This window comes from Scyliorhinus torazame, chromosome 8 (genome assembly GCF_047496885.1).
Source record: "Scyliorhinus torazame isolate Kashiwa2021f chromosome 8, sScyTor2.1, whole genome shotgun sequence".
Taxonomy (NCBI): Eukaryota; Metazoa; Chordata; class Chondrichthyes; order Carcharhiniformes; family Scyliorhinidae; genus Scyliorhinus; species Scyliorhinus torazame.
This window is the reverse complement of record NC_092714.1, coordinates 151961127-151988062: the sequence shown is the minus strand read 5'-3', so window position 1 is coordinate 151988062 and position 26936 is coordinate 151961127. Positions and strand designations below refer to the sequence as shown.

Below are 26936 nucleotides of genomic sequence, written 5' to 3'. Positions count from 1 at the left end.
GCCGTCGGGGTACGCCACGTAGGCGTACTGCGGGTTCACGTGGAGAAGGTGAACCCTCTCGACCAACGGGTCCGATTTGTACGCCCGCATATGTTTCCGGAGCAAGATGGGTCCTGGGGCCGCCAGCCAGGTCGGCAGCGACGTTCCGGAGGAGGACTTCCTGGGGAAGACAAGGAGGCGCTCATGAGGCGTTTGGTTAGTGGTGGTACACAGCAGCGACGGGATGGAGTGGAGAGCATCCGGGAGGACCTCCTGCCACTGGGAAACTGGGAGATCCCTGGACCGTAGGGCCAGTAGGACGGTCTTCCAGACCGTGCCGTTCTCCCTCTCTACTTGCCCGTTCCCCCGGGGTTTGTAGCTGGTCGTCCTGCTCGAGGCTATGCCCTTGCTGAGCAGCAACTGGCGCAGCTCGTCACTCATGAAGGAGGACCCCCTGTCACTATGGATATACGCGGGGCAACCAAACAGTGTGAATATGGTGCCAAGGGCTTTAATGACTGTGGTCGCTGTCATGTCGGGCAGGGGATGGCGAAGGGGAAACGAGAGTACTCATCCACCACGTTCAGGAAGTATGCGTTGCGGTCAGTGGAGGGGAGGGGCCCTTTGAAATCCAAACTGAGGCGTTCAAAGGGGCGGGAAGCCTTGATCAGGTGCGCTCTATCCGGCCTGAAAAAGTGCGGTTTGCACTCTGCGCAGATGTGGCAGTTCCTGGTGACTGTATGGACCTCCTCCACAGAGTAGGGGAGGTTGCAGGACTTTACAAAATGGTAGAATCGAGTGACCCCCGGGTGGCAGAAGTCCTCCTGGAGCGCTTGGAGGCGGTCTATTTGTGCATTGGCACATGTGCCACGGGATAGGGCATCGGACGGTTCATTCAGCTTTCCGGGATGGTACAAGATCTCATAGTTGAAGGTGGAGAGCTCGATCCTCCACCTTAAGATCTTGTCATTTTTAATTTTGCCCCGCTGTGCATTATCGAACATGAAGGCTACCGACCGTTGGTCGGTGAGGAGAGTGAATCTCCTGACGGCCAGGTAATGCCTCCAATGTCGCACAGCTTCCACTATGGCTTGGGCTTCCTTTTCCACTGAGGAGTGGCGGCTTTCTGAGGCGTGGAGGGTCCGGGAGAAAAAAGCCACGGGTCTGCCCGCTTGGTTAAGGGTGGCCGCCAGAGCTATGTCGGATGCGTCGCTCCCGACCTGGAAGGGGAGGGACTCGTCGATGGCGCGCATCGTGGCCTTTGCGATATCCACTTTGATGCGGCTGAAGGCCTGGCGAGCCTCTGTCGACAGGGGGAAGGTAGTGGACTGTATTAGCGGGCGGGCCTTGTCTGCATACTGGGGGACCCACTGGGCGTAATATGAAAAGAACCCCAGGCAACGTTTCAGGGCTTTGGAGCAGTGGGGGAGGGGAAATTCCATAAGGGGGCGCATGCGTTCGGGGTCGGGGCCTATTATCCCATTGCGCACTACGTATCCCAGGATGGCCAACCGGTTTGTGCTAAAAACGCACTTTTCCTCGTTGTATGTGAGGTTCAAGGCGTTAGCGGTCTGGAGGAATTTTTGGAGGTTGGCGTCGTGGTCCTGCTGATCGTGGCCGCAGATGGTTACGTTGTCGAGATACGGTAACGTGGCCTGCAACCCGTGCTGGTCAACCATTCGGTCCATCTCCCGTTGGAAGACCGAGACCCCGTTTGTGACACCAAATGGGACCCTTAGGAAGTGGTATAGACACCCGTCTGCCTCGAAGGCTGTGTACTTGCGGTCACCTGGGCGGATGGGGAGCTGGTGGTAGGTGGACTTGAGGTCCACGGTGGAGAAGACCTTATACTGGGCAATCCGATTTACCATGTCGGATATGCGGGGGAGAGGGTGCGCATCTAGCTGTGTGTACCTGTTGATGGTCTGACTATAGTCTACGACCATCCTTTGCTTCTCCCCGGTCTTTACTACTACCACCTGTGCTCTCCAGGGACTATTGATGGCCTGGATTATGCCTTCCTTCAGCAACCGCTGGACTTCAGACCGAATAAATATCCGGTCCTGGGCGCTGTACCGTCTGCTCCTAGTGGCGACGGGTTTGCAATCCGGGGTGAGGTTTGCAAACAAGGACGGCAGTTCAACCTTGAGAGTTGCGAGGCCGCAGATGGGGGTATTGGGCCGCCGAATTGGAATGTTAGGCTCTGCAGGTTACACTGGAAATCTAATCCCAGTAATGTGGGCGCGCAGAGTTGGGGAAGGACGTAGAGCCTGTATTTCTTAAACTCCCTCCCTTGCACCGTTAGGTTCGCGATGCAGAACCCTTTGATCTCTACGGAGTGGGATCCTGCAGCTAGGGAAATCTTTTGCGTGCTTGGATGGATGGTCAGAAAACAGCGTCTTACCGTGTCTGGGTGAATAAAACTTTGTACTCCCGGAGTCGATCAGGCATGGCGTCTCGTATCCGTTGATCAGCACCGTTGTTGTCGTTGTCTGGAGCGTCCGTGGCCGCGATTGATCCAGTGTCACCGAAGCCAGTCGTGGTAGTAGTGTCGCGGCGTCTTCTTCGGACCCCGTGGAGCCGTCGATGCTGGGGTCCTTTGTTGTCAACCAAGTTGGTGGCGTCCATGAATCGCACGTGGCCGGGGGTGGACAAAATGGCCGCCCCCATGGATCGCACGTGGTCAGGGGTGGACATAATGGCCGCCCCCATGAATCGCACGTGGCTGGGGGGTCACAAGATGGCGGCGCCCATCCTCCCCTCGTGGTGCCCGGGACCCAAAATGGCGGCACCCGCGGGTCGCACATGGGGCACTGGGGGGGTTGGGGAGCGTTTCGGCTATGCTGGGCTCGTTCTTCTCCGGGGATTGCGGCGACCCCCCGGGACCGGCACACTGCCGCGTAATGGCCCTTCTTGCCGCAGCTTTTACAAATAGCTGCGCGGGCCGGGCAGCGCTGCCGGGGGTGTTTCGCTTGCCCGCAGAAATAGCAGCGGGCCCCCCCCCGGGATGGTCTGGCGCTTTAACCACGCAAGCTTGCGAGGGGGGGGGGGTTGTCACGACGGGGGTCCACGGAGCCCAAGGGGCTGCCGCGCGGTCGGGGCCGTAGGCGCAGGCGTTTTGCGAGGCCACATCTAGGGAAGCTGCAATGGCCCGTGCCTCTGAGAGTCCTAGCGACTCTCTTTCTAAAAGTCTTTGGCGGATTTGGGGAGAGTTCACACCTGCCACAAATGCTTCGCGAATTAGCATGTCCGTGTGTTCGATCGCGTTCACCGGCGGGCAGCTGCAGCCCCATCCCAAAATTAGCAGCGCGGCGTAGAATTCTTCTAGCGATTCTCCGGGACTTTGACGTCTCGTCACGAGTTGGTGGCGCGCGTAGACCTGGTTAACGGGCCGAACGTAGATGCCCTTCAGCAATGCGAGCGCCTTCGGGAAATCCTCTGCATCTTCTATGAGAGGGTAAATTTCCGGGCTTACCCTCGAATGCAGGACCTGCATTTTCTGGTCTTCTGTTATCCGGCCGGGGGCCGTTCGGAGGTAGCCTTCAAAACATGCTTGCCAGTGTTTAAATACTGCTGCCGAGTTTGCTGCGTGGGGGCTGATCCGCAGGCATTCCGGGGCGATCCGGAGCTCCATAGTCTTTTCAGCTCGCTTAATAAATTGCAGCGCACAATGACTTACGAGAGAGACGAGAAGTGATGAAGTCGATTCAGGCTTTATTAAGCGAGACTTTTCCCCAGCAGCTCAGCAACAGAATGAACCAGCGGGGAGAAGCTCGGGTTCTTATACTCCGCCTTCAGGGCGGAGCCAGGAGTCGGCAGCCAACCAGGACCCGGGATCTGTCAGCCAATAGCATCACGGCTTCACAGTCCCACATGACCCCTAATACATACCACCACATTGGGGAGGTGAGCGTGTGAGAGAGGGGGAGGTGAGCGTGTGAGAGAGGGGGAGGTGAGCGTGTGAGAGAGGGGAGGTGAGCGTGTGAGAGAGGGGGTGGTGAGCGTGTGAGAGAGGGGGTGGTGAGCGTGTGAGAGAGGGGGAGGTGAGCGTGTGAGAGGGGGAGGTGAGTGTGTGAGAGAGGGGGAGGTGAGCGTGTGAGAGAGGGGGAGGTGAGCGTGTGAGAGAGGGGGTGGTGAGCGTGTGAGAGAAGGGGAGGTGAGCGTGTGAGAGAAGGGGAGGTGAGCGTGTGAGAGAGGGGTGGTGAGCGTGTGAGAGAGGGGGAGGTGAGCGTGTGAGAGAGGGGGTGGTGAGCGTGTGAGAGAGGGGGAGGTGAGCGTGTGAGAGAGGGGGAGGTGAGCGTGTGAGAGAAGGGGAGGTGAGCGTGTGAGAGAGGGGAGGTGAGCGTGTGAGAGAGGGGGAGGTGAGCGTGTGAGAGAGGGGAGGGGAGCGTGTGAGAGGGGGGGGAGGTGAGTCTGTGTGTGTGTGTGTGCAAGAGAGAGGAGGTGAGAGATTGTGTGTGGTGAGTGTGTGTACGAGGAAGGGGTGAATGGGAGCGCCATGGAGGAGGAGTGGGTGCGCCAGGGAGAGGGGAAGAGTGGGTGTGCCAGGGAGGGGCGATGGGTATGTGAGGGAGGGGACAGTGTGGGTACGCCAAGGAGGGGGCGTGGGTGGATGGAGCTGGCTGAGTGGGTGCGCGAGGAGGGGCGTTATTGGGTGCGTGATTGAGGGGGTGAGTGGGTGTGTGGGATTGTGAATCAGCTTTTGAGCATTGTTCCTCGCATTAAAAATGGTGAAAGGTAAGCTTTAAGTATTATTTTAACAAGAGAACGTTTTAATTATTACCCGATTATCCACTCCTAAAGTGAGAGTTATATGTTAAAGAGCCATGGGAAGATGGCTTAGCCAAGGGTTAATTGGAGAGTGTCATGTAGCTGGCGAATGTATTTGTGACTTTGTGCTTCTTCCTAATTTCTAATATATTCCTAAATATAGCTAGAAAACACTTGTTTACATTTGATTTCTGTGTTCGGACCTACGTCACGACCAAAACGGGCGTTGTGAGATTTGGACACTCTTGGGAGATCACTGGTTCTGCAGCTCAAAGTTTCAGGAACCCTGGGTGCGATTCTCCGAGCCCCACGCTGGGACGGTGAATCGCCGCAACCGCGCCCCGACGCGGGCCCGTGATTCTCCGAGGTGCGGAGAATCGGCGCCATTTTCACCGGCGCGTTTGACGCGGCGCCAGCCGCGGGCCGCTGGAATCTGCGCCGATTCTCTGGCCCGGATGGGCCAAGCAGCCGCGCGGAAAAAGCAGAGTCCCGCCGGCGACGTTCACCCGTGGTCGCTGCCCGAGGGAATTCTGCGTGAATGGTCAGGGTGCGGCCTGTAGGGCGGGGAAAAGCACCTTCACCGGGGGGGGGAGGGGGCTCCGATGGGGGCTGGCCCGCAATCGGGGCCCACCGATCGGCGAGCCGACCTCTCTCCTCCCCTCCCCGGGCCTACTTTGTTGCGCAGCCGGCCCCTGAACCCCTACGCCATGTTGCGTCAGTGCCGGCGCGCTGAAGAAGTCCCCCGCACATGCGCAGGTCGGCGCGGCCCAACTGCGCTTGTGCGAGTTGGCGCGGCACCCATTTGGTGCCGGGAAGGGAGGCTGGAGCGCATGAACCGCTCCAGCCCCGTGCTAGCCCCCTGTGGGGGACAGAATCGGTCATCCCCGTGCCCGTTTCGCGCTGTCGTGAAACGCGACAGCGTTCACGGCGGCACAAACACATTGTCTCCATTTTGGAGAATCGCCCTCCCTGTGTTAGACTGTATTGGTCCGGATTTTAACTTCATAAACCTAAATATCCTTCCTGATCTATTAAACTCAATTTTGAAAATTCCAGTTTTCGCCTCCTATTCTTAACAACTTAGAGGTGAAGTGTTTGGGATTTCAACTCCCCTTTGTGTGAAAATAAATGTTTTGTCACATTACATTTGAATGGCCTCACTCTAATTTAAAGGTTCCTTTATTCTGACTCTCCCAGCAGGGGAAATAGTTTCTGTCCATCTGCCTTGGATCATCCTTTGATCCAAATCCTTTGATCATCCTAAACACCTTATTTAGATCACCCTCAATCTTCTATGGACAAGGGAATACAAGTCAATTCTGCACAATCTGTCCTCAGAATTTAACTCCTAACTGTGAGTGAGGCAAACAAAGCAGAAGTCTGAAAGCGGGCCGCTTTCTGCTTGCTTGAAAGAAAGTCTAGCCGAATGCACTGTCCACCTGCTTGCAAATGAAAACACTGGGCGCGATCCTCCCCAAAAATGTCCAAGTTAATTTGTGGCAGGTTTTTTGCCGGCTCAGCTGCCGAGTTCCCCACCGCTATTCAGTGACACTTAGGCATTTTTTGGGGGCCTGGGGAGTTTCTCAACGGTTTAGCCCACACTTAGAATTTTTTTTAGCACTGGGAGCTGACCTCCGATCGAACCACCATTTTGAAAGGATGCCTCGAAGTGAGCTTGTGGGTCCCCCACACCCCCCAACCCATGGACAATGTCACTCCCCACACACATGGACATTATCCCACACCCCCCAAGTGAGACACCCCGCTATGGGATCACTGGGGGTTCCCCCTCTTCAGGCCCCCCAAGCCCTCTTACAGCATCCCTCCTTTCTAGGACCCCCAATCACCCGGAGGCCCCTACTTACCTGCCCTGCACACCCCCACCCTTCAAATCCCACCCCTCACCCTCATCTCATGGGCATTGCCCCCCTCGCCCCCTGACCCTTGCACTGCCACCCTGACACCCAGGCAGTGCTCCTGCTGGCTTCACAGTGCCAGGGTGGCAGTGTGAAGGTGCCAGCTGGGCAGTGCCATGGTAACCATGTTCCAGGAGGAGGGCCAGGGGGCCACCCGGCGCGTACCCTGACCACCCAGGGATCTCCGATGGCCTGGGAGATTCCCCGGGTGCCGTTCCACCTGGTCCCATGTTTGTGTGGACCAGCACTGATCGGCGCCTGGCTGCAGCCTCCCTGGGGAAGCCAAAGAATCTAGGGAGGCCGGTGGATCTCACATGAGTAGGTCGTAAGTAGGTTTATGACCAACATCTGCGAGCGTCATTCGATCCCGCCCATTTGGGGCGGGGTTCTGACTCCACATCTCGTGGGAATCCGGAGAATCTCGCGAGGCACGAAGCCTGTCGGAAGCCTCTCCCAGCATTCACCGAGCACGTTGTGCTCTCACTTGAGCGCAACACGGCTGGAGAATCGCGCCCATTGTGTCACAAAAGTACATTTACACAAATGCAGGGTTGCATAACTTGTGTGCTCTGTTATTCAAAAGGTATCAACATGACATTGCACAGTTTCAGTCATTACATTCAGAAATAAACTGGCAACATTCCAGGTTTTCTTCAGTTCAGCTGCGCTTGCTTCTCTGGCCTTGGAACAAAATAATTTAATGAAAGCAATACATAATTTTCTTCAATAATGAAGGAATAATGAATAATGAGATACACAGACCCGATGGACACGGTCCAAAAGCAATTCACTGAATCAGAACAGTCAAGACAGCCCTGCTGACCTGGAATAGGAAGATTATGCTATTGTAAAATGTTCTCGCCGTTCCTTGGGGGAAGAAGTTAACCGTGTGCATTCAGGAAATTACTTCACACAGTAATCTATTGGCACGAGATTATGAAGCAATTCATGCTTTTGACGAATGAACCAAGTTAATGATCCACTTGAGCACATTGGTGAGAGTTTAACATAATTAATGTGGCTAGGTCTAGAGTATTGCACTAGTGAGAAGATGAGGAACAAATTGATAGGCCGTTTCAAGTTGATAAATCTCAATTAAACTCCCCCGCCATCTAATTTGTTGTTCTTGGATTTCCATGATGAATTTTAAATGAAATGATGTTCCACAGTGCAGGTGATGAGTGCTGTGTTTATTATCAATTATGAAATGAAAGACACTGGTTCCGAAATCAGTAGAACAGCTATTAAGGTGCTGTAAATGGCTGAGGACTGTCTTACTGGGCTGTGTGCAGTGTGAAGCACCTTTTAATACTGCAGTCCTTTTTTGTGATTCTCGATCATTGGCACAGTGAAAAACAAATTTCTATAATGGTGTTGCTGAATGCTTCATGATTACCATGGGAGATCTCGGAGTTAAGGACTAATTTTCAGGACACTGGGAGAAAAATCAATTGGACAATATGCAGCAGTATTATTGTAAAGAATTTCTTTTGGCCCACCTTGCTTATTAGGAACAGAAATATTGGACATGGGGGAAAAAGACTGTAAATTAGGTAACAAAGAGTCTATTCACATTCTGATTGGCCGTCGGAAGGTGGTGTGCTGCGAGGATGGGTGTGTTGGGTGACCCGGGACAGGAATATGGGGAAGGGATGGTTGGATTCGGGGAGCCAATTGGTGACACCTGCAGGCATATTTTCAACCAGATTTGGAAACGTTATGAAGGACAGATGCATGACCAATGTAATCAGAGCAATTTTCACATTTTGTCTACTAGAATCCTGTGTGAGACTGTGAAGGACTTTGTCGCCAAAGTTGGCAAATCGTATGAAAAGACCAACGAAAATACAGAAGAGAGTGAAACGCTGGCCAATAAAGTAAGAATTTAGACATGTATTATTTTGAGAGACTTTGATTGATTTGCCCTGCCAGAGTGCATTCTAACTCGGCTCAAGTGGAAATCCTGATCTGCAGACTTCAGCACTATGTCAGAAGATTAAGCTGGAAGTCTTGAACCCCCTCGTCCTGTGAAGAGTAAGAAAAAACCCAAACTTATTAAGGGGTATGCAGATAGGCCACTGATCGTCGGTGATGTTATTGAATGTCCGAACAGGCTTGAGGGGCCGAATGGTGTAATTCCAGGCACACACAGAGACTGAATTATCTTGCAAGAATTTCAATAGCCTATTGCCCCCACCCCCAACCATGCGATGTTGAAAGAGATTTGAAGTTCACAAGGGTAGCTGGTTTTAACCCTTTTTCACCTGGGCGTAATTGTTGAATCTTCAGCCCAGATAAGTTGAGATTTTCCTGCTTAAATAATGGAACCCAAGGACACATTTTCTGTCAGAAAGAACTTGCATTTATATATCAAAGTTCCTTCATCATTGGGTCAGTTGGGCTATCCAACCCCATCATGGGTGCACCACTTTCACAAGAACAACGCTGGTTCAAGAGCACCATTAACGAGGAATGGATAATAAACGTGGCCAACACTGGCCACATCCAGAAAACTATGTAGCTTTAAAAAGCACTTTCCAAAAAATTCATTCTTTGTGAAGTGCAGTCAGTGTGATTTTTGTACCCAAACATGGCAGTAAGTTAGCACACCGCAATGTCCCAGAAATAATAGTAAGTAAAGGAAAATTCTGCAGATGCTGAAAATCTGAAATAAAAACAGAAAATGCTGGAAATCTCGGTGGGTTTGGCTGCATCTGTGGACAGAGAAACCGAGTAAACGCTTCGAGTCCATATGACTTCTTAAAAGCTCAGTGAGATAAAGAATCTGTCTTTGTTGGTTCAAAGATAGCCAGGGCACCAGGAGAAATCTCTTGCTTTTAATAATCCCATTAGAACTTCATGAGCAGACCGATTAGGACTTGGTTTAACATATTGTTGAAAAGCCAGCACCACCACCACTGCAGCACTTTCTAGGTCCTTCATTGAAGGGATGACTTAGGTTATGCAGTTGAATTCTAAAAGGGGGGTAGCAGGGGCTTGAACCATGACTTTCTAACTCTGAGGCAAGAATGTAACCTATCGAGCCATGGCTGAAGTAGTCTCACTTGATAGGAAGGCAGATTGGAGATTTGGGTTTGTGAATGAGAGAGCGGTGTACACTGACGCTACCATTTTCTGCCTCGCCTCGTGTGCATTTTGGGGTCTCCAAAGGTCAACTATAGTCTTCAATTAAGTTGGAAATAACCTTGGTGAGAGACAGCTTTGCCAGCGATGGCTTAAAAGTATTGTCATTCCCCAGAACTCGGCATAAGGCAGTTTGATCAGTTTGAAATGTGATGTGGTTTGAGGTTTCAGACTTTGGTATAAACAGCTGGGACTCGCAGCATGTGAATGTCATTTTTGTTTCTGCAACTAATTTATTTTGTCCAAAAATGCAGCTGAAGAACTATTTTTTAAAGAAAAATCCAGACGCACATCCCCGTAACTTTTATACCATCTGTCAGCCCCTGTCAGTCTCTATATAAAGTGTGTCTTCCTGAGGAAAGATTTGTCAAACCTTCTTATAGTAAGGGAAGAGAAAGAAGAGCCAGAAGAATTTTGACCCAGTCAGTCTGATTTATGTTATATGTCATGTTTTGTGAAACGCATGTTCATGGCTATCAAGTCATCTTGGCCCTGAGCCGTCTCTGATATATCAGTGGGATCATTTGCAAGTCTTTGCTTGCTCTGTGGCCTGGTCTTACTTAGAAAGTGGGGAAAACAAAATTTACAATGCAGTCAGTAAGTTTAACCACCCAAAGCTGGGAGGGCCATTCTTTAAATGCTTCTTTAAATTGGCAGATTGGACTCCACTGACGCCATTAAGTGCTGACTGCAATACTAACAGAGACACAAAAGGGTAGAACTGACTAAACCTATTAGCATCAATCCAGAGAAGAGGCCCAGAAAACTTGTTTCTTTACCACTACCTCTTATCACACAAACCCCTGTCAGTGCCAGGCAGCCACTTGTGTTTTGGACAGGGAGTTTAGCTACTGCCTTGCTGATGAGGCCCTGCAACCCACATCAGTCGTGGTCTTCCAGCTGATCCTCTTGGCTAGACCAATCAACAACCACATCCAGTGCCCTCTGTTCCATTGCGGTGAGGGGCTGCAGGTTTGGCAGTCCCCCTCCAGTCTTCTCCCTCTCATGGCGATTATGAGCAACCTCCTCCTGCAGTTGTGGGGGGGGGAACAGTAACCACACAGTACTAGACAGTCGAACAAATGCAGCCAGGGGTGGGTAGCTGGTGGCTTCAGTGGCCAGAGCACCCGGCCATGGCAGCCTGTATGCAGGCATGTGGTGCAGGGTGGAGATTGCGTTGCCCTCCAGGTGGGGAGAGTGGGGTTACGGGTATGTGGAACAGGGGTTAGTGCCACGGGCATAGTGCTGCCTACTCACCCTGGCTGCCCAGAGGAGCTTGTGCAGTTTTCTACGGCACCGGTCTAGCGGTGTTGCCCACGGTGATCATGACCCCTGCCACCTGTGTCCAGGCATGGTGAACGGCATGGCTGGCAGCCTCCTTCTCACCCCGGGGTACAGGGTCGCCAGCCTCTCCTCCAAGGCGTTCAACAGGGTCTCAAGTTTGTTGTCTGTGAAATGGGCTGCTGCTCTCTGTCGTGTTGGGTGTTCCGATACACAAACGAACCAACACGGTTGTAGATGGTACAACTCTGTTTTATTGTTCTGTACAATAATAACTATTAACTTCTGGCTGTGGTTCGTACTTCACCAGCTAACCTGTGGACCCAGCCCTAGCACTATCTCAGAGAGGCACTCAGCACATGGTGTATGTCTGAGTGGCACGCTGTGAGCTCTGTGCTCTGAGCTATCTCCTGGCAGAGTGAGCGGGAACTGTGGTGTTGCCTGTTTTATAGTGCGTGTGCTCCCACTGGTGATTGGCTGTGATGTTGTGTGTGTGTTGGTTGGTCCAACTACCTGACCATCAGTGTGTGTGTGTGATTGCACCATGATATGTTAATGTGGATATCATGACATCCCCCCTTTTCACAAGGATATGTGCCTACATGCTAATACATATTGGTGTCTACTGAGTGCATCTGAGTATGTGTGTGCAATATTTACAACATGTACATGAGGCTAAACTATATACATAGGAAGCTGTCAGGTGCAACAGAGCAACGAGGTCGTACCACTAACAAAACAAGTGCAATAAACTAACATCGAAAGAGAACTTCTGGAACGACAAGAAAGAAACACGTTAACAGTACTGTAAAACAATTCAGTGAGTCCAATGTGCTGACAGGCTCATGAGTCCAGTCTATCAGGTGGGCGACGAATTCGGGTTGACCGTTAGGGTGGCACACTATTCATCGTCCGGATCAATGCTGTGCACTGGCATCGGCTGGTGGGTCCGACTTGGGGACATCCGGTTCTTGTTTATTACCGCAACGCGGAAGGGTTCCCGGTCGTCGGTATCCCTGGTCTGCATGTCGTCAGGGTATAACTAAGTGTATGGGGGCTGAATGGCCCGCACGTCCCTGCGAGGCTGGCGGCTGAATGGCCCGCATGTCCCTGCGAGGCTGGCGGAATTGCGAAGAGTTGGCAGGTTGAGCTGCTCGACAGCAGGCAACGTAGTGGCCCATCCTGCCACAGCAGAGGCATTGTCGCACTTTGGCTGGACATTGCCGCTTTAAGTGTGCGGATCTACAGTTGCCGCACATCGTGACGTCATGGCGTTCGTTGCGCCACCGCGCATGCGCGGTGAGGTTCTGCGTAGAGCGCGCCTGCGCATCCCATCCCTCTGCGTCGACGTCCCCTCTTTTGGCGCGTCCCCTCTTTTGGCCTCGGAAAGCGCGTGAAATGTCCGCCCTCGTCCGGGCCGCGGGCCGGGAGGAACTCGATCGACTGGACCCGCTCGGCCTCGGAGGACCCCTGCCGTGCCGATTCGGCCGCCTGGATTTGGGAGTACCGGCTGGTCGCATTTTCGCGGAGGACGCAGGTCTCGATGGCGGTGGCTAGGGTGAGGCGCTTTATTTTGAGGAGCTGCTGGCGTAGGGTGTCCGAGGTGACCCCAAAAACGATCTGATCCCGAATCATGGAGTCGGAGGTGGCCTCATAACTGCAGGATTGCGCGAGGTTATGGAGGTGTGTCAAAAAAGATTGAAAAGGCTCATCCTTACCCTGCAGGCGCTGCTGGAAGAGGTACCTGTCGAAGCTCTCATTCACTTCCACGCTGAAGTGTTCCTCAAATTTTAGAAGGACCATCTTGTATTTCGTCTTGTCCTCGCCTTCCGCGAATGCCAGGGAGTTGTAGATGTGGATGGTGTGTTGCCCCGCCGTGGAGAGGAGGAGGGCGATCTTCCTGATGTCCGATGCATTCTCCCTGTCTGTGGCTTCTAGGAAGAGTTGAAAGCGCTGTTTAAACAGCTTCCAGTTGACGCCAAGATTTTCAGCGATCCGGAGCGGCTGCGGTGGGCTGATGGTGTCCATGGCGCAGGATGGCGGGTTTCTGAAGAGGTGCAGGTAGGTCTCACAGTCGCTGGGGAGTTTCCAGTCCTGGTATCATGTCGTGTTGGGTGTTCCGATACACAAACGAACCAACACGGTTGTAGATGGTACAACTCTGTTTTATTATTCTGTACAATAATAACTATTAACTTCTGGCTGTGGTTCGTACTTCACCAGCTAACCTGTGGATCCAGCCTTTGCACTATCTTAGAGAGGCACTCAGCATGGTGTATGTCTGAGTGGCATGCTGTGAGCTCTGTGCTCTGAGCTATCTGCTGGTAGAATGAGCGGGAACTGTGGTGTTCCCTGTTTTATAGTGCGTGTGCTCCCACTGGTGATTGGCTGTGATGTTGTGTGTGTGTTGGTTGGTCCAACTACCTGACCATCAGTGTGTGTGTGTGATTGCACCATGATATGTTAATGTGGATATCATGACACTCTCCTCGCTGCCATCTTGTTGGCTGGGATGGTGTGCGTGGGGAGTGTAGTGTGTATATGTGGCTGCAGCTTGTTGGCCTCCTGAGTGTCAATCCCGAACCCAGCAAATCCCGCACCATTTCTCATTGGAATTGATTGTGTGCCACACGGTGCCGGTACTGGCCCCTGAACATTTGGTGAATTGGTCCAGGTGCGGCACCAGTTTTGCTGTTGTAGAACCTTCCCTGATGTCAACACATAGCCTCAGGAAAGGAGAATTCCACCGAGTATCTTTAAGCCCCATTCCAGGATTTCAGTACACCATCTGGGCTGATACTTCACTGTAGTACTGGCGGGGTGCTGCATTGAAGCACTTTGGGAGACTTTACTGCTTTAAAGGTACTATATGAGTACAAGTTGTTGTTTGTGGCTGCTGCTTTTAGAATGAAGTCAACTGCTATAAAAGTATCCTGAAATTGTTAAATTTCTCCTTAACCGTTTGACGCCATGTATTGCATTCCCTTGCCAGTGTTCAGCGCTGAATGAGAAACTCGACTCATTGCTGCAGGCTCTGAATGATGAATCACAGGCCTTGACAGGCCACCACTGCTCAACACCACCCATTGTGGAGGAGGAAGGAGAGGAGGAGGAGTTTAGTGAAGAGTCCTTATCCGAGAGCAAGGAACAGGCTCCAGAAATGATTCCACCTCGTTCTTCCACCCAAAAGTTCTTCAAACCAAGGGAACAACTTATGCTTCGGGCAAATAGTCTGAAAAAAGCAGTGAGGCAAATCATCGAACAAGCAGAGAAAGGTACAGCTCATTGAAGCCCCACGTGTTTTCCAGTTGTTTGTTTATTGTTCGTTGACCGGATTTTTAAAGCTGCATGAATAATAAATGATTGTCTTAATATTACTTTAGAAGCTGAATGTTAGCTGCACTAATTCCTGTGATGAAGGGCTCACTTATAAAGAAAGATTTAGCAAGTTAGGCTTATACCCTTACTCCTTACTTGAGAAAGGACGTACTGGCACTGGAGGGTGTGCAGAGGAGATTCACTAGGTTAATCCCAGAGCTGAAGGGGTTGGATTACGAGGAGAGGTTGAGTAGACTGGGACTGTACTCATTGGAGTTTAGAAGGATGAGGGGGGGATCTTATAGAAACATATAAAATTATGAAGGGATTAGATAGCATAGATGCGGGCAGTTTGTTTCCACTGGGGGGTGAAAGCAGAACTAGGGGGCATAGCCTCAAAATAAGGGGAAGTAGATTTAGGACTGAGTTTAGGAGGAACTTCTTCACCCAAAGGGTTGTGAATCTATGGAATTCCTTGCCCAGTGAAGCAGTAGAGGCTCCTTCATTAAATGTTTTTAAGATCAAGATAGATAGTTTTTTGAAGAATAAAGGGATTAAGGGTTATGGTGTTCGGGCCGGAAAGTGGAGCTGAGTCCACAAAAGATCAGCCATGATCTCATTGAATGGTGGAGCAGGCTCGAGGGGCCAGATGGCCTACTCCTGCTCCTAGTTCTTATGTTCTTATGTACCCACTAGAGTTTAGAAGAATGAGAAGTGATCTTATTAAAACATGCAAGATCCTGAGGGGACTTGACAGGGTGGATGCGGAGGGGACGGCTGGGATTTTCCAACCCTTCCTGACGGTGGGATCTTCCAGTCCCGCCAAAGGTGACTTCCTGCAGCGGGTACGCTAGTGGTGTAACTAGTGCAAATGGTCATTGACTTTGGTGGCTCTGGAAGATCCTGCCAGAGGCCAATGGCGAACTCCCTCCACCATCAGAAACCCGCCAGGCGAGGGGCCGGAAAATCACAGCCAATGTTTCCCTTTGTGGGGGGAGTCTGGAACTAGGGGACACAGTTTAAAAATAAACGGTCTCCCATTTAAGACCGGGATGAAGAGAATTATTTTCTCTGAGGGTGGTTTTTGGTAAATAGTGGGCAGGGACCAGATGGGCCAGTTGCCCATTTTTGTGTTGTAAGTTCTTTGTAAAGAACTCCCCAATCCTTTTTCACATCAATTTATTGCCAGCTGCCATTTCACTTGCTGCAAGCAAATAGCTTTATCTAAGAATGCTTCTGGGCCGTTCTTTGGTAATCCCAGGTTTGGAATAAGCAGAGGAGCTTCTATGAAGGAAAGAAACAAAAGGGTGTCATTGTATCTGGCGTGTTTGTTATCCACTTGTCACCATCCAGGAGCTGATCAACGAAAAGACATGATGGATATTGAGTTAATGGACTCTTTAAAATTACATTGTGCCATAAAAAACATAGGGCCAAATGGGTTTAATCTATTGTGGCTCGGCGAGTCAGAAAATTCTGCCAATCTAGAACATTCCGTAATCCCTGGACTGCTGCCAATTGTACATAGAATCCCTACAGTACAAAATGAGGCAATTCGGTCCATCGAGTCTGCGCCGACCCTCTGAAAGAGCACTCTACCTATGTCCACTCCACCATCCTATCCCCTCAACTCCACCTAACCTGGACATCTTTGGACACGAAGGGGCAATTTTGGCATGGCCAATCCATATCTTTGGTATTGGAGGGAGTTTCTTATGAGGAGAGGTTGAGTAGGTTGCGCCTGTACTCACTGGAGTTTAGAACAATGAGAGATGACCTTATTGAGACGTATAGGATTCTCAGGCGGGTTGACGGGTTAGATCCTGAGAAGTTGTTTCCTCTTGAGGGAGAGTCTGGGACCAGAGGGCATAATCTCAGAGTAAGGGGGCACCTAATTAAGACCGAGATGAGAAGGAATTTCTTCTCTCAGAGGGAAGTGAATCTGTGGAATTCTTTACTGCAGAGAGCTGTAGAGATTGGGTCATTAAATATGGTCAAGGCTGCGACAGACATGTTTTTAATCGAAGGTTATGGGGACAAGGCGGGAAAGTGGAGGTGAGGATTATCATATCAGAGCAGCCATGGTGTCATTACATTTTGTCCCATCATGAATGGGAGCATGAATCTTTTGAAACCCTGATCCCTGTGCATGTCAGGCCACAGACTCATGCAGGCAGTGACGGGTACAAGGACTCCATGAGCAAATGCCAGTTTGTTCTGTCAGACTATAATATTTACACTCCAGTCTGGAGTGATTACCTGTCAATTACCATTCAAGACCTGTTTGCTTCTGTAGATCTTACTCCATCACTCAAGCTCCCAGGTAGTTATAACCTGGAGGTATAACCATTCGGTAATGACGGAACAGGCTGGTATCTAGAAAATGGAGCCTTTCAAAGTTATTGAAGGAGTTTGATAAAGTAAACTTGAAGAAGATGTTTCCATTTGTGGAACAAGTACAAAGCTAGGGGCCTGTCACATGAGGGAGATGGTAGGAAATTGGATCCAAAAATGAGACGTCAATGTAGCAGGCAATTTAGCGGTTAAAGCAACTAAATAAAACCTGCTGGCACAGAGTCAGAGGCCCACACTTGGCCGAGTTACATTGTTCCAGTTAGACTTAAACTCATTAGTGGGAATACACCGGATTCCCCAGATCGACTGTTCTTCAGGACACTCCTGTCTGATCAGCTATTAGCCCATTACAGCATCTGATGGCCTCATTGTCCGTCAATGGGAGATTAGTTGCATATCAATAGCATGGCTCTGTTCTTTTGTGTAAAAAGGAGTGGGCAATCAAACAGCCAAGATAACGTAATGGGTTCAAGACTGGAAGCCCCAGCAGAAAACCTTTGTTTGAGGGGCTGGGCGGAACTTAGAGAGAGAGAGAGAGAAGGAATGCAGTTTTGAACAGTTATAGAGGAGAAGGCTTTGGAAATCGACTGGGAAAGTCATGAAAGTTACCACGGAGGCAGTCTTTGGAAAAAGGATTCAGAACGAATGTCCCTAACAGAAGAAAAATTGCTTTGTAACTGCAAGTATTGCCTTTGTCTGCTTGTGTAAGTAGCATGAGAGCTGCATGTTCTTGTAAAGTGCTGTTTCATGGGAACTAGTATGTTAAGGTTAAGTAACTGCATGTAATCTGTTATTGTGAGGGTTAAAGTTCAAAAGTTATAAGTATTGCTTTTTTGTCTTTTGTTTTACTAAAGTTTGTTTATAAAATGACCAAGCCCTAGTTCTTATATTATCACTCCTGGAACGAATCGATCTTTCTGCACTGCCTTAAAAACTTAAAGTTATGTTTCTGGTTTAGTCTCTTAGCCACTGCTGAGCACTGACCAGGCCTCCGTAAAAGGCGGCACACATAAAATGCTCACGATCAGGAGGATAGCGTGATTAAAATGAGGTACTTGATACCATCTGGAGTGGGTGAGGAAAATAGCATACAATTATTCAAGGTGAAGCTGGGAAAGAATAGAAAGATATTGAATGATAGGACGAGATGAAGTAACATGGGAAGAGCCTCATATAGAGCATTACCACCGACAAAGGCCTGGAGCTGAATGGCCTCCTCTTGTGCTGTATATTAGAACATAGAACATACAGTGCAGAAGGAGGCCATTCGGCCCATCAAGTCTGCACCTACCCACTTAAGCCCTCACTTCCACCCTATCCCAGTAACCCAATAACCCCTCCTAACCTTTTTGGTCACTAAGGGCAATTTATCATGGCCAATCCACCTAACCTGCACGTCTTTGGACTATGGGAGGAAACCGGAGCACCCGGAGGAAACCCATGCAGATACGGGGAGAACGTGCAGACTCCGCACAGACAGTGACCCAGCGGGCAATGGAACCTGGGACCGTGGCACTGTGAAGCCACAATGCTATCCACTTGTGCTACCGTGCTGCCCTATTCTATGAAAATAGAAATCATCCTTGGGCATGTAGTTCATTGCTCCACTCTGATGTGATCTTCATGTTAGAAACTTTCTGTCAGTATTCTATTCCAATGTTTCATTGATGGTTCTCTTTTCTAGTTGTAGATGAACAGAATGCACATACTCAAGAACAAGCTGAAGTGGAGCTGAAAAAGGACATTGAAGAGCACTTGGAGGAGGAGGAGGAGGAGGAGGATGAGAAGGAGGATGATTCAAAGGAATCTGACATCCAGACAAGTACGATTTATTCACCATTTTCTGTTTGTTGTACATATTAATGATTGAGACTTAAATGTGGATGGTATGATTGAGAAATTTCCAGATGTCACAAAAATGGGCTGTGTCGTTGATAGTGACGAGGATAGGTATTGTCTCCAGAATTATATTAATGGTGTTGTTGAGTGGATGGAAAATTGGCAAATGGAATTCAATCTGGGAAAATGTGAGGTGATGCACTTGGGAGAGCACAAAGCAAGGGAGGATATTGAGAGGAGCTGAGGAAGAAAGAGACCTTGGAGTGCAGGTCCCTGAAGACATCAGGGCAGGTGGATCAAGAAAGCATAGGGATTTTTTTTTTAAAGTATTTTTATTCAGCAGATTTTACAATAGAAAAACAATCCCCCCCCCCCCCCCCCCCCCACCAAAATCCTTCCCTTCCCCTCAACAGTCAATAGTAACCAACTCCTGATAGTGCATGATGAACAAACCCCAACAATTGTAGAACCCATCACTCGACCCCCTCAGAACGAACTTCACCTTCTCCAGAGTCAAAAGCTGCAGCAGGTCCCCCCGTCATGCTAACGCACAGGGCAGAGAAGCTGACCTCCACCCCAAGAAGACCTGCCTGCGAGCTCCGGCCCTTCCGACACCTGAATATGGCTTCTAGGGGACCGGGCTCCACAGACACATGTAAGATCCCCGAGATGGTACTGAAGTCCATACTCCAAAATCTTTCCAACTTTGGATAGGACCAAACATGGTTTGCGAGGCTCATCCCACATCGCTCACAGACATTCTCCACTCCCTCCAACAGCTGGCTCATCCTTAATTTTGTGATGTGCGCCCTGTACATTACATTCAGCTGTATCAGCCCCAACCTCAAGCACATTTACCCTCCGCAGCATCTCACACCTCCTCCAGCGCCGCCCCCAGCTCTTCCTCCCATTTCGCCTTAACCCCCTCCATGGACACTTCATCCTCCCATAAATTTTCGAGACGACCCCACTCTCCAACCCCCGCCACTGACAGCACCGCATCCAACAACGAGGAGGAAGCTGATTTTACCTGCAGGAAGTGCAGCCATCTCCAGCTCCTCCAAGACCGAGTTAGGGAACTGGAGCTGGAGTTGGATGAACTTCGGATCATTCGGGAGGCAGAGGGGGTCATAGATAGCAGCTTCAGGGAATTAGTTACACCAAAGATTGGAGATAGATGGGTAACTGTAAGAGGGACTGGGAAGAAGCAGTCAGTGCAGGGATCCCCTGCGGTCGTTCCCCTGAATAACACGTATACCCCTTTGGATACTTGTGGGGGGGGACGACTTACCAGGGGTAAGCCATGGGGTATGGGCCTCTGGCACGGAGTCTGTCCCTGTTGCTCAGAAGGGAAGGGGGGAGAGGAGCAGAGCATTAGTAATTGGGGACTCGATAGTCAGGGGCACAGATAGGAGATTTTGTGGGAGCGTGAGAGACTCACGTTTGGTATGTTGCCTCCCAGGTGCAAGGGTACGTGATGTCTCGGATCGTGTTTTCCGGGTCCTTAAGGGGGAGGGGGAGCAGCCCCAAGTCGTGGTCCACATTGGCACTAACGACATAGGTAGGAAAGGGGACAAGGATGTCAGGCAGGCTTTCAGGGGGCTAGGATGGAAGCTCAGAACTAGAACAAACAGAGTTGTTATCTCTGGGTTGTTGCCCGTGCCACGTGATAATGAGATGAGGAATAGGGAGAGAGAGCAATTAAACACGTGGCTACAGGGATGGTGCAGGCGGGAGGGATTCAGATTTCTGGATAACTGGGGCTCTTTCTGGGGAAGGTGGGACCTCTACAGACAGGATGGTCTACATCTGAACCTGAGGGGCACAAATATCCTGGGGGGGAGATTTGTTAGTGTTCTTTGGGGGGGTTTAAACTAATGCAGCAGGGGCATGGGAACCTGGATTGTAGTTTTAGGGTACGGGAGAATGAGAGTATAGAGGTCAGGAGCACAGATTTGACTTTGCAGGAGGGGGCCAGTGTTCAGGTAGGTGGTTTGAAGTGTGTCTACTTCAATGCCAGGAGTATACGAAATAAGGTAGGGGAACTGGCAGCATGGGTTGGTACCTGGGACTTCGATGTTGTGGCCATTTCGGAGACATAGATAGAGCAGGGACAGGAATGGATGTTGCAGGTTCCGGGGTTTAGGTGTTTTAGTAAGCTCAGAGAAGGAGACAAAAGAGGGGGAGGTGTGGCGCTGCTAGTCAAGAACAGTATTACGGTGGCGGAGAGGATGCTAGATGGGGACTCATCTTCCGAGGTAGTATGGGCTGAGGTTAGAAACAGGAAAGGAGAGGTCACCCTGTTGGGAGTTTTCTATAGGCCTCCAAATAGTTCTAGGGATGTAGAGGAAAGGATGTCGAAGATGATTCTGGATAAGAGCGAAAGTAACAGGGTAGTTATTATGAGAGACTTTAACTTTCCAAATATTGACTGGAAAATATATAGTTCGAGTACATTAGATGGGTCGTTTTTTGTACAATGTGTGCAGGAGGGTTTCCTGACACAATATGTTGACAGGCCAACAAGAGGCGAGGCCACTTTGGATTTGGTTTTGGGTAATGAACCAGGCCAGGTGTTAGATTTGGAGGTAGGAGAGCACTTTGGGGACAGTGACCACACTTCGGTGACGTTTACGTTAGTGATGGAAAGGGATAAGTATACACCGCAGGGCAAGAGTTATAGCTGGGGGAAGGGCAATTATGATGCCATTAGACATGACTTGGGGGGGACAGGTTGGAGAAGTAGGATGCAAGTGTTGGGCACATTGGATAAGTGGAGCTTGTTCAAGGAACAGCTACTGCGTGTTCTTGATAAGTACGTACCGGTCAGGCAGAGAGGAAGGCGTTGAGCGAGGGAACCGTGGTTTACCAAAGAAGCGGAATCTCTTGTTAAGAGGAAGAAGGAGGCCTATGTAGATGAGGTGTGAAGTTTCAGTTGGGGTGATTGATAGTTACAAGGTAGCGAGGAAGGATCTAAAGAGAGAGCTAAGACGAGCAAGGAGGGGACATGAGAAGTATTTGGCAGATAGGATCAAGGAAAACCCAAAAGCTTTCTACAGGTATGTCAGGAATAAAAGAATGACTAGGGTAGCCAGTCAAGGACAGGGATGGGAAATTGTGTGTGGAGTCTGAAGAGATAGGCGAGATACTAAATGAATATTTTTCGTCAGTATTCACTCAGGAAAAAGATAATGTTGTGGAGGAGAATGCTGAGACCTAGGCTATTAGAATAGATGGCATTGAGGTACGTAGGGAAGAGGTGTTGGCAATTCTGGACAGGCTGAAAATAGATAAGTCCCCGGGGCCTGATGGGATTTATCCTAGGATTCTCTGGGAAGCCAGGGAAGAGATTGCTGGGCCTTTGGCTTTGATTTTTATGTCATCATTGGCTACAGGAATAGTGCCAGAGAACTGGAGGATAGCAAATGTGGTCCCTTTGTTCAAGAAGGGGAGTAGAGACAACCCCGGCAACCATAGACCGGTGAGCCTCACGTCTGTTGTGGGTAAAGTCTTGATGGGGATTATAAGAGACAAGATTTATAATCATCTAGATAGGAATAATATGATCAGGGATAGTCAGCATGGCTTTGTGAAGGGTAGGTCATGCCTCACAAACCTTATCGAGTTCTTTGAGAAGGTGACTGAACAGGTAGACGAGGATAGAGCAGTTGATGTGGTGTATATGGATTTCAGTAAAGCGTTTGATAAGGTTCCCCACGGTAGGCTATTGCAGAAAATACGGAGGCTGGGGATTGAGGGTGATTTAGAGATGTGGATCAGAAATTGGCTAGCTGAAAGAAGACAGAGGGTGGTGGTTGATGGGAAATGTTCAGAATGGAGTTCAGTTACAAGTGGCGTACCACAAGGATCTGTTCTGGGGCTGTTGCTGTTTGTCATTTTTATAGATGACCTAGAGGAGGGCGCAGAAGGGTGGGTGAGTAAATTTGCAGACGACACTAAAGTCGGTGGTGTTGTCGACAGTGCGGAAGGATGTTGCAGGTTACAGAGGGACATAGATAAGCTGCAGAGCTGGGCTGAGAGGTGGCAAATGGAGTTTAATGTAGAGAAGTGTGAGGTGATTCACTTTGGAAGGAATAACAGGAATGCGGAATATTTGGCTAATGGTAAAGTTCTTGAAAGTGTGGATGAGCAGAGGGATCTCGGTGTCCATGTACATAGATCCCTGAAAGTTGCCACCCAGGTTGATAGGGTTGTGAAGAAGGCCTATGGAGTGTTGGCCTTTATTGGTAGAGGGATTGAGTTCCGGAGTCATGAGGTCATGTTGCAGCTGTACAAAACTCTGGTACGGCCGCATTTGGAGTATTGCGTACAGTTCTGGTCACCTCATTATAGGAAGGACGTGGAAGCTTTGGAACAGGTGCAGAGGAGATTTACCAGGATGTTGCCTGGTATGGAGGGAAAATCTTATGAGGAAAGGCTGATGGACTTGAGGTTGTTTTCGTTGGAGAGAAGAAGGTTAAGAGGAGACTTAATAGAGGCATACAAAATGATCAGGGGGTTAGATAGGGTGGACAGTGAGAGCCTTCTCCCGCGGATGGAAATGGCTAGCACGAGGGGACATAGCCTTAAACTGAGGGGTAATAGATATAGGACAGAGGTCAGAGGTAGGTTCTTTATGCAAAGAGTGGTGAGGCCATGGAATGCCCTACCTGCAACAGTAGTGAACTCGCCAACATTGAGGGCATTTAAAAGTTTATTGGATAAGCATATGGATGATAATGGCATAGTGTAGGTTAGATGGCTTTTGTTTTTTTGACTTCCCATGTCGGTGCAACATCGTGGGCCGAAGGGCCTGTACTGCGCTGTATCGTTCTATGAAGGTGCTATTGGGAAGGTCGGAAAGACCTTCATATACCTAAAACTTTCACTCCGCGCCAGCCCAAACTCCTCGCCCAACACTAATCTTGGCACCTTCCCCCAACCCCCCCCCACAAACAAACAAGATCAACCTGTCCACACCCCTGAAAAATGCCTTGGGCAAAAAGACCGGCAGACATTGAAACAAAACAGGAATCGCGGCAAAGCATTCATCTTAACTGTTTGCACCCAGCCCGCCAACGACAGAGGGAGAATGTCCCACCTCAGCAAATCCACTTTCACCCTCCCCACCAAGCTAGTGAAATTAAACCTCCCAAGCCCTGCCCAATCCCCGACCACCTGCACCTCTAAATATCTAAAATGAGACACCGCCAGGTGGAATGGCAGTCCCCCACCCCCGTTCCCACTCCCAGCGGGGAGACCTCAAAATTCTCACTTTTCACTAAATTCAGTTTGTACTCCGAAAACTTCTCAAATCTCTGGAGCAACCCCATTATAGTCCCCATCGACGTGCTTTGCTCTGAAATATACAGCAGCAAATCATCTTCAAAAAAGGACAGCCTATGTTCCACGCACCCCCCCCCCCCCCCCCCCATTATCCCCTTCTACAATCCCGAGCTCCTCAGTGCAACATAAACAGAAGGGGGAACATGGGGACATGGGGCATCCCTGCCTCGCACCCTGATGCAATGCAAAATACACAGAATTCATACTGTTTGCGCACACACTTGCCATCGGCTCCTTATATAGCAGCTACACCCTCGGCGCAAACTTCAGCCCAATTCCGAATTTGTCCAGTATGCCGTCAAATAAATCCACTCCATCTGATCAAACGCCTTCTCCACATCCAACGCCTCCACTACCTCTGTTTCCTTCCCCTCTGCTGGAGAGAGCACCGCATTCAGGAACCTCCACATTCGAGGACAACTGTCTTCCCTTCATAAACTCCTTCTGGTCCTCACCGATCATCTTTGAGAGTTGCATTTCCAACCTAAATACCAACACCGTTGCCATTATCTTGGCATCTACATTCAGCAGAGATATGGGCGGCATGGTGGCACAGTGGTTAGCACTGCTGCTTCACAGCGCGAGGTTCAATTCCTGGCTTGGGTCACTGTCTGTGCGGAGTCTCCACGTTCTCGGCGTGGGTTTCCTCTGGGTGCTCCAGTTTTTTCCCACAAGTCCCGAAAGGCGTGCTGTAATTTGGACATTCTGAATTCTCCCTCTGTGTACCCAAACAGGTGCCGGGATGTGGCACTAGGGGCTTTTCACAATAACTTCATTGCAGTGTTAATGTAAGTCTTCTTGTGACAATAAAGATTACTATTATTATGGGCCTCTACGACCCACACTCCACCGGATCCTTGTCCTTCTTTAACAACAGCGAGATGGAAGCCTGCCCCATTGTTTACAGCAAGACACTTCTAACCATCGCGTCTTCGAACATACCGACCATCAACGGCACCAGCTTGTCCTTAAATGTTTTGATAAAATTCGATCGGGATACCATCTGACCCCACCGCCTTCCCTGCCTGCATCCAACCAATTACCACCTTGACCTCTTGCTTCTCCATAGACTCCTCTAATCCTGCCCTCTCTGCCTCTCCCAACCTCGGACACTCCAGCCCATCTCGAAACTCCCGCATCTCCCGCTCCTTCTCCGGTGGCTCGAACCTATGCAAGTCCCTATAAAATTCCTCAAACACCCCAGTCCAACGCCGGCATCTCCACATCATTAATAAATTTAGAGTACCCAATTATTTTTTCCAGTAAGGGGCAATTTAGTGTGGCCAATTCAACCACCCTGCACATCGCTTTGGGTTGTGGGGGTGAGACCCACGCAGACATTGGGTGAATGTGCAAACTCCAGAGGGACAGTGACCCGGGGCCAGGATCAAACCCAGGTCCTCAGCGCCGTGAGGCAGCAGTGTTAACCACTGTGCCACCGTGCTGCCCTGCCTTAGCTTTCTCAACTTGCTTGCCAAATAAAATATTGGAGCCTGTTTCCCCTTTTCTTAACTTTATTGGTTCCTGTTTCTTACCTCGGTCTTCTTCCTAAACTGGGAACATTGTTTTTTGTTTACTTCCCCCTGTCTTCGCTCCTGTTTTTTTTTCTCCTCAACCTCTCCCAGTCTTCCTCGCTTCTCTCAGGCTTTTGCGCCCTTATTGTGCATTTGCGTCTTGTTTGTCTTTAAATCCGTGGTCGGCATCTCCAGTTCCCAAAGCACATGGGGTTTCCTGTGCATGATAAAGAGCAATCATTATGAAGCGCATGATTGAATGTGGTGTTGCTTTTTGATTTATTTTGCATCAAGTGAAAACCTTTTTTTGTATTTATCCAGTTTTAATATTTGGCTGTGCCGATGAATAATATCTAATGATCCAGTATTCTGTTTGATTGTTTCAGCTCTTCGAACTGCTCAAAGATCACCTCCAGAGAGACGAATCCATCGCACCACCACTTACTATACTGGTCCATTCACAACCTCACCATTGACCACTAGCAAAGAAAATCTTCCAGTTCTGAACACTAGAATCATCTGCCCAGGTACCCAGCATCCTGGCAACAGGACAGAGGTCCCAGAAACTGGATAAGTTCAATAAATGTATTTCGCTGGTGGTATCAGAGCAACTGATATCTTCCCGCAGTGGGTGTTTAATTTGAGTTGGCCCTCATGCTGCAGAAGCTGAGATTCAGTGGTGTATGGCCTCCCATCTGATTGGAGGTTATACCTCCGACATGCACCATGAATGGCTGCACATTGCTGTTCTCAGCTAGGATGGAAATGATTAGATGCTTTCCCTGTCAGTCGTGCCTGAACATCTTGTGATCGATATGCAACCCAATTTTAAAGACTTGCACCTTAGGCTTGTTGATCTCTGCATCCAGTTCTTTGATCTGTGCTATCATTGAACTAGGTTCTGGTCAGGAACCTTAGTTAGTTGTATCGGTTTCTTGCTTGTATGCTTCCTGTAGTGATCTCTATATGTGCATGTACACAAGGGGATAATGAGTAATCAGTAGCACCACATGATCACGAGAGGGCCGGACCAACGGAGGTATAAAAGGCAGCCACATTGGGTCTTGGGCAGTCTCTCGCTCTCTCTCTGGTGCACTGTGATCAGGGTAATATCAGAATAGTTCAGATAGTTAGTGGAGTTACGTATAGTCACTGTTGTTAGATCTTGTTAACCTTATCATTAATATCAAAGTTAAAGTAAAGAACTCATGCACTTGTTGTTATAGTTACTCAATAAACCTTTGTTGTTACTGGACGAGTTTGAGTCTTCTTCATCGAGATTCAGAAGACCTCCCCATCAACCAAGGATTGAGTAGCACAAGTTACGTACCACACAGGTAACAAGACATAGATTAAATTGTTGAAGGAATATTTTCCAATTATACTGGAGATTATCAGAGGTGCTGAGTACCATGTCTTGTTACCTGTGTGGTAGGTAACTTGTGTTACTCAATCCTTGGTTGTGGGAGGTCTT

The 26936-nt window shown here is 49.6% G+C and overlaps 1 protein-coding gene across 6 annotated transcripts in view; it reads left to right on the top strand.

Annotated features, from left to right (window-relative positions):
* Nucleotides 1-26936, top strand: part of dgkh (diacylglycerol kinase, eta) — an 857220-nt gene that overhangs the window by 646056 nt on the left and 184228 nt on the right. For all 6 annotated transcript variants that reach the window (XM_072514377.1, XM_072514378.1, XM_072514379.1 and 3 more), the window contains 4 exons: nucleotides 8443-8542; nucleotides 14083-14365; nucleotides 18448-18585; nucleotides 25849-25989. In XM_072514377.1, the coding sequence (XP_072370478.1) occupies nucleotides 8443-8542; nucleotides 14083-14365; nucleotides 18448-18585; nucleotides 25849-25989 (662 nt within the window). The remainder of the gene's footprint in view (nucleotides 1-8442; nucleotides 8543-14082; nucleotides 14366-18447; nucleotides 18586-25848; nucleotides 25990-26936) is intronic.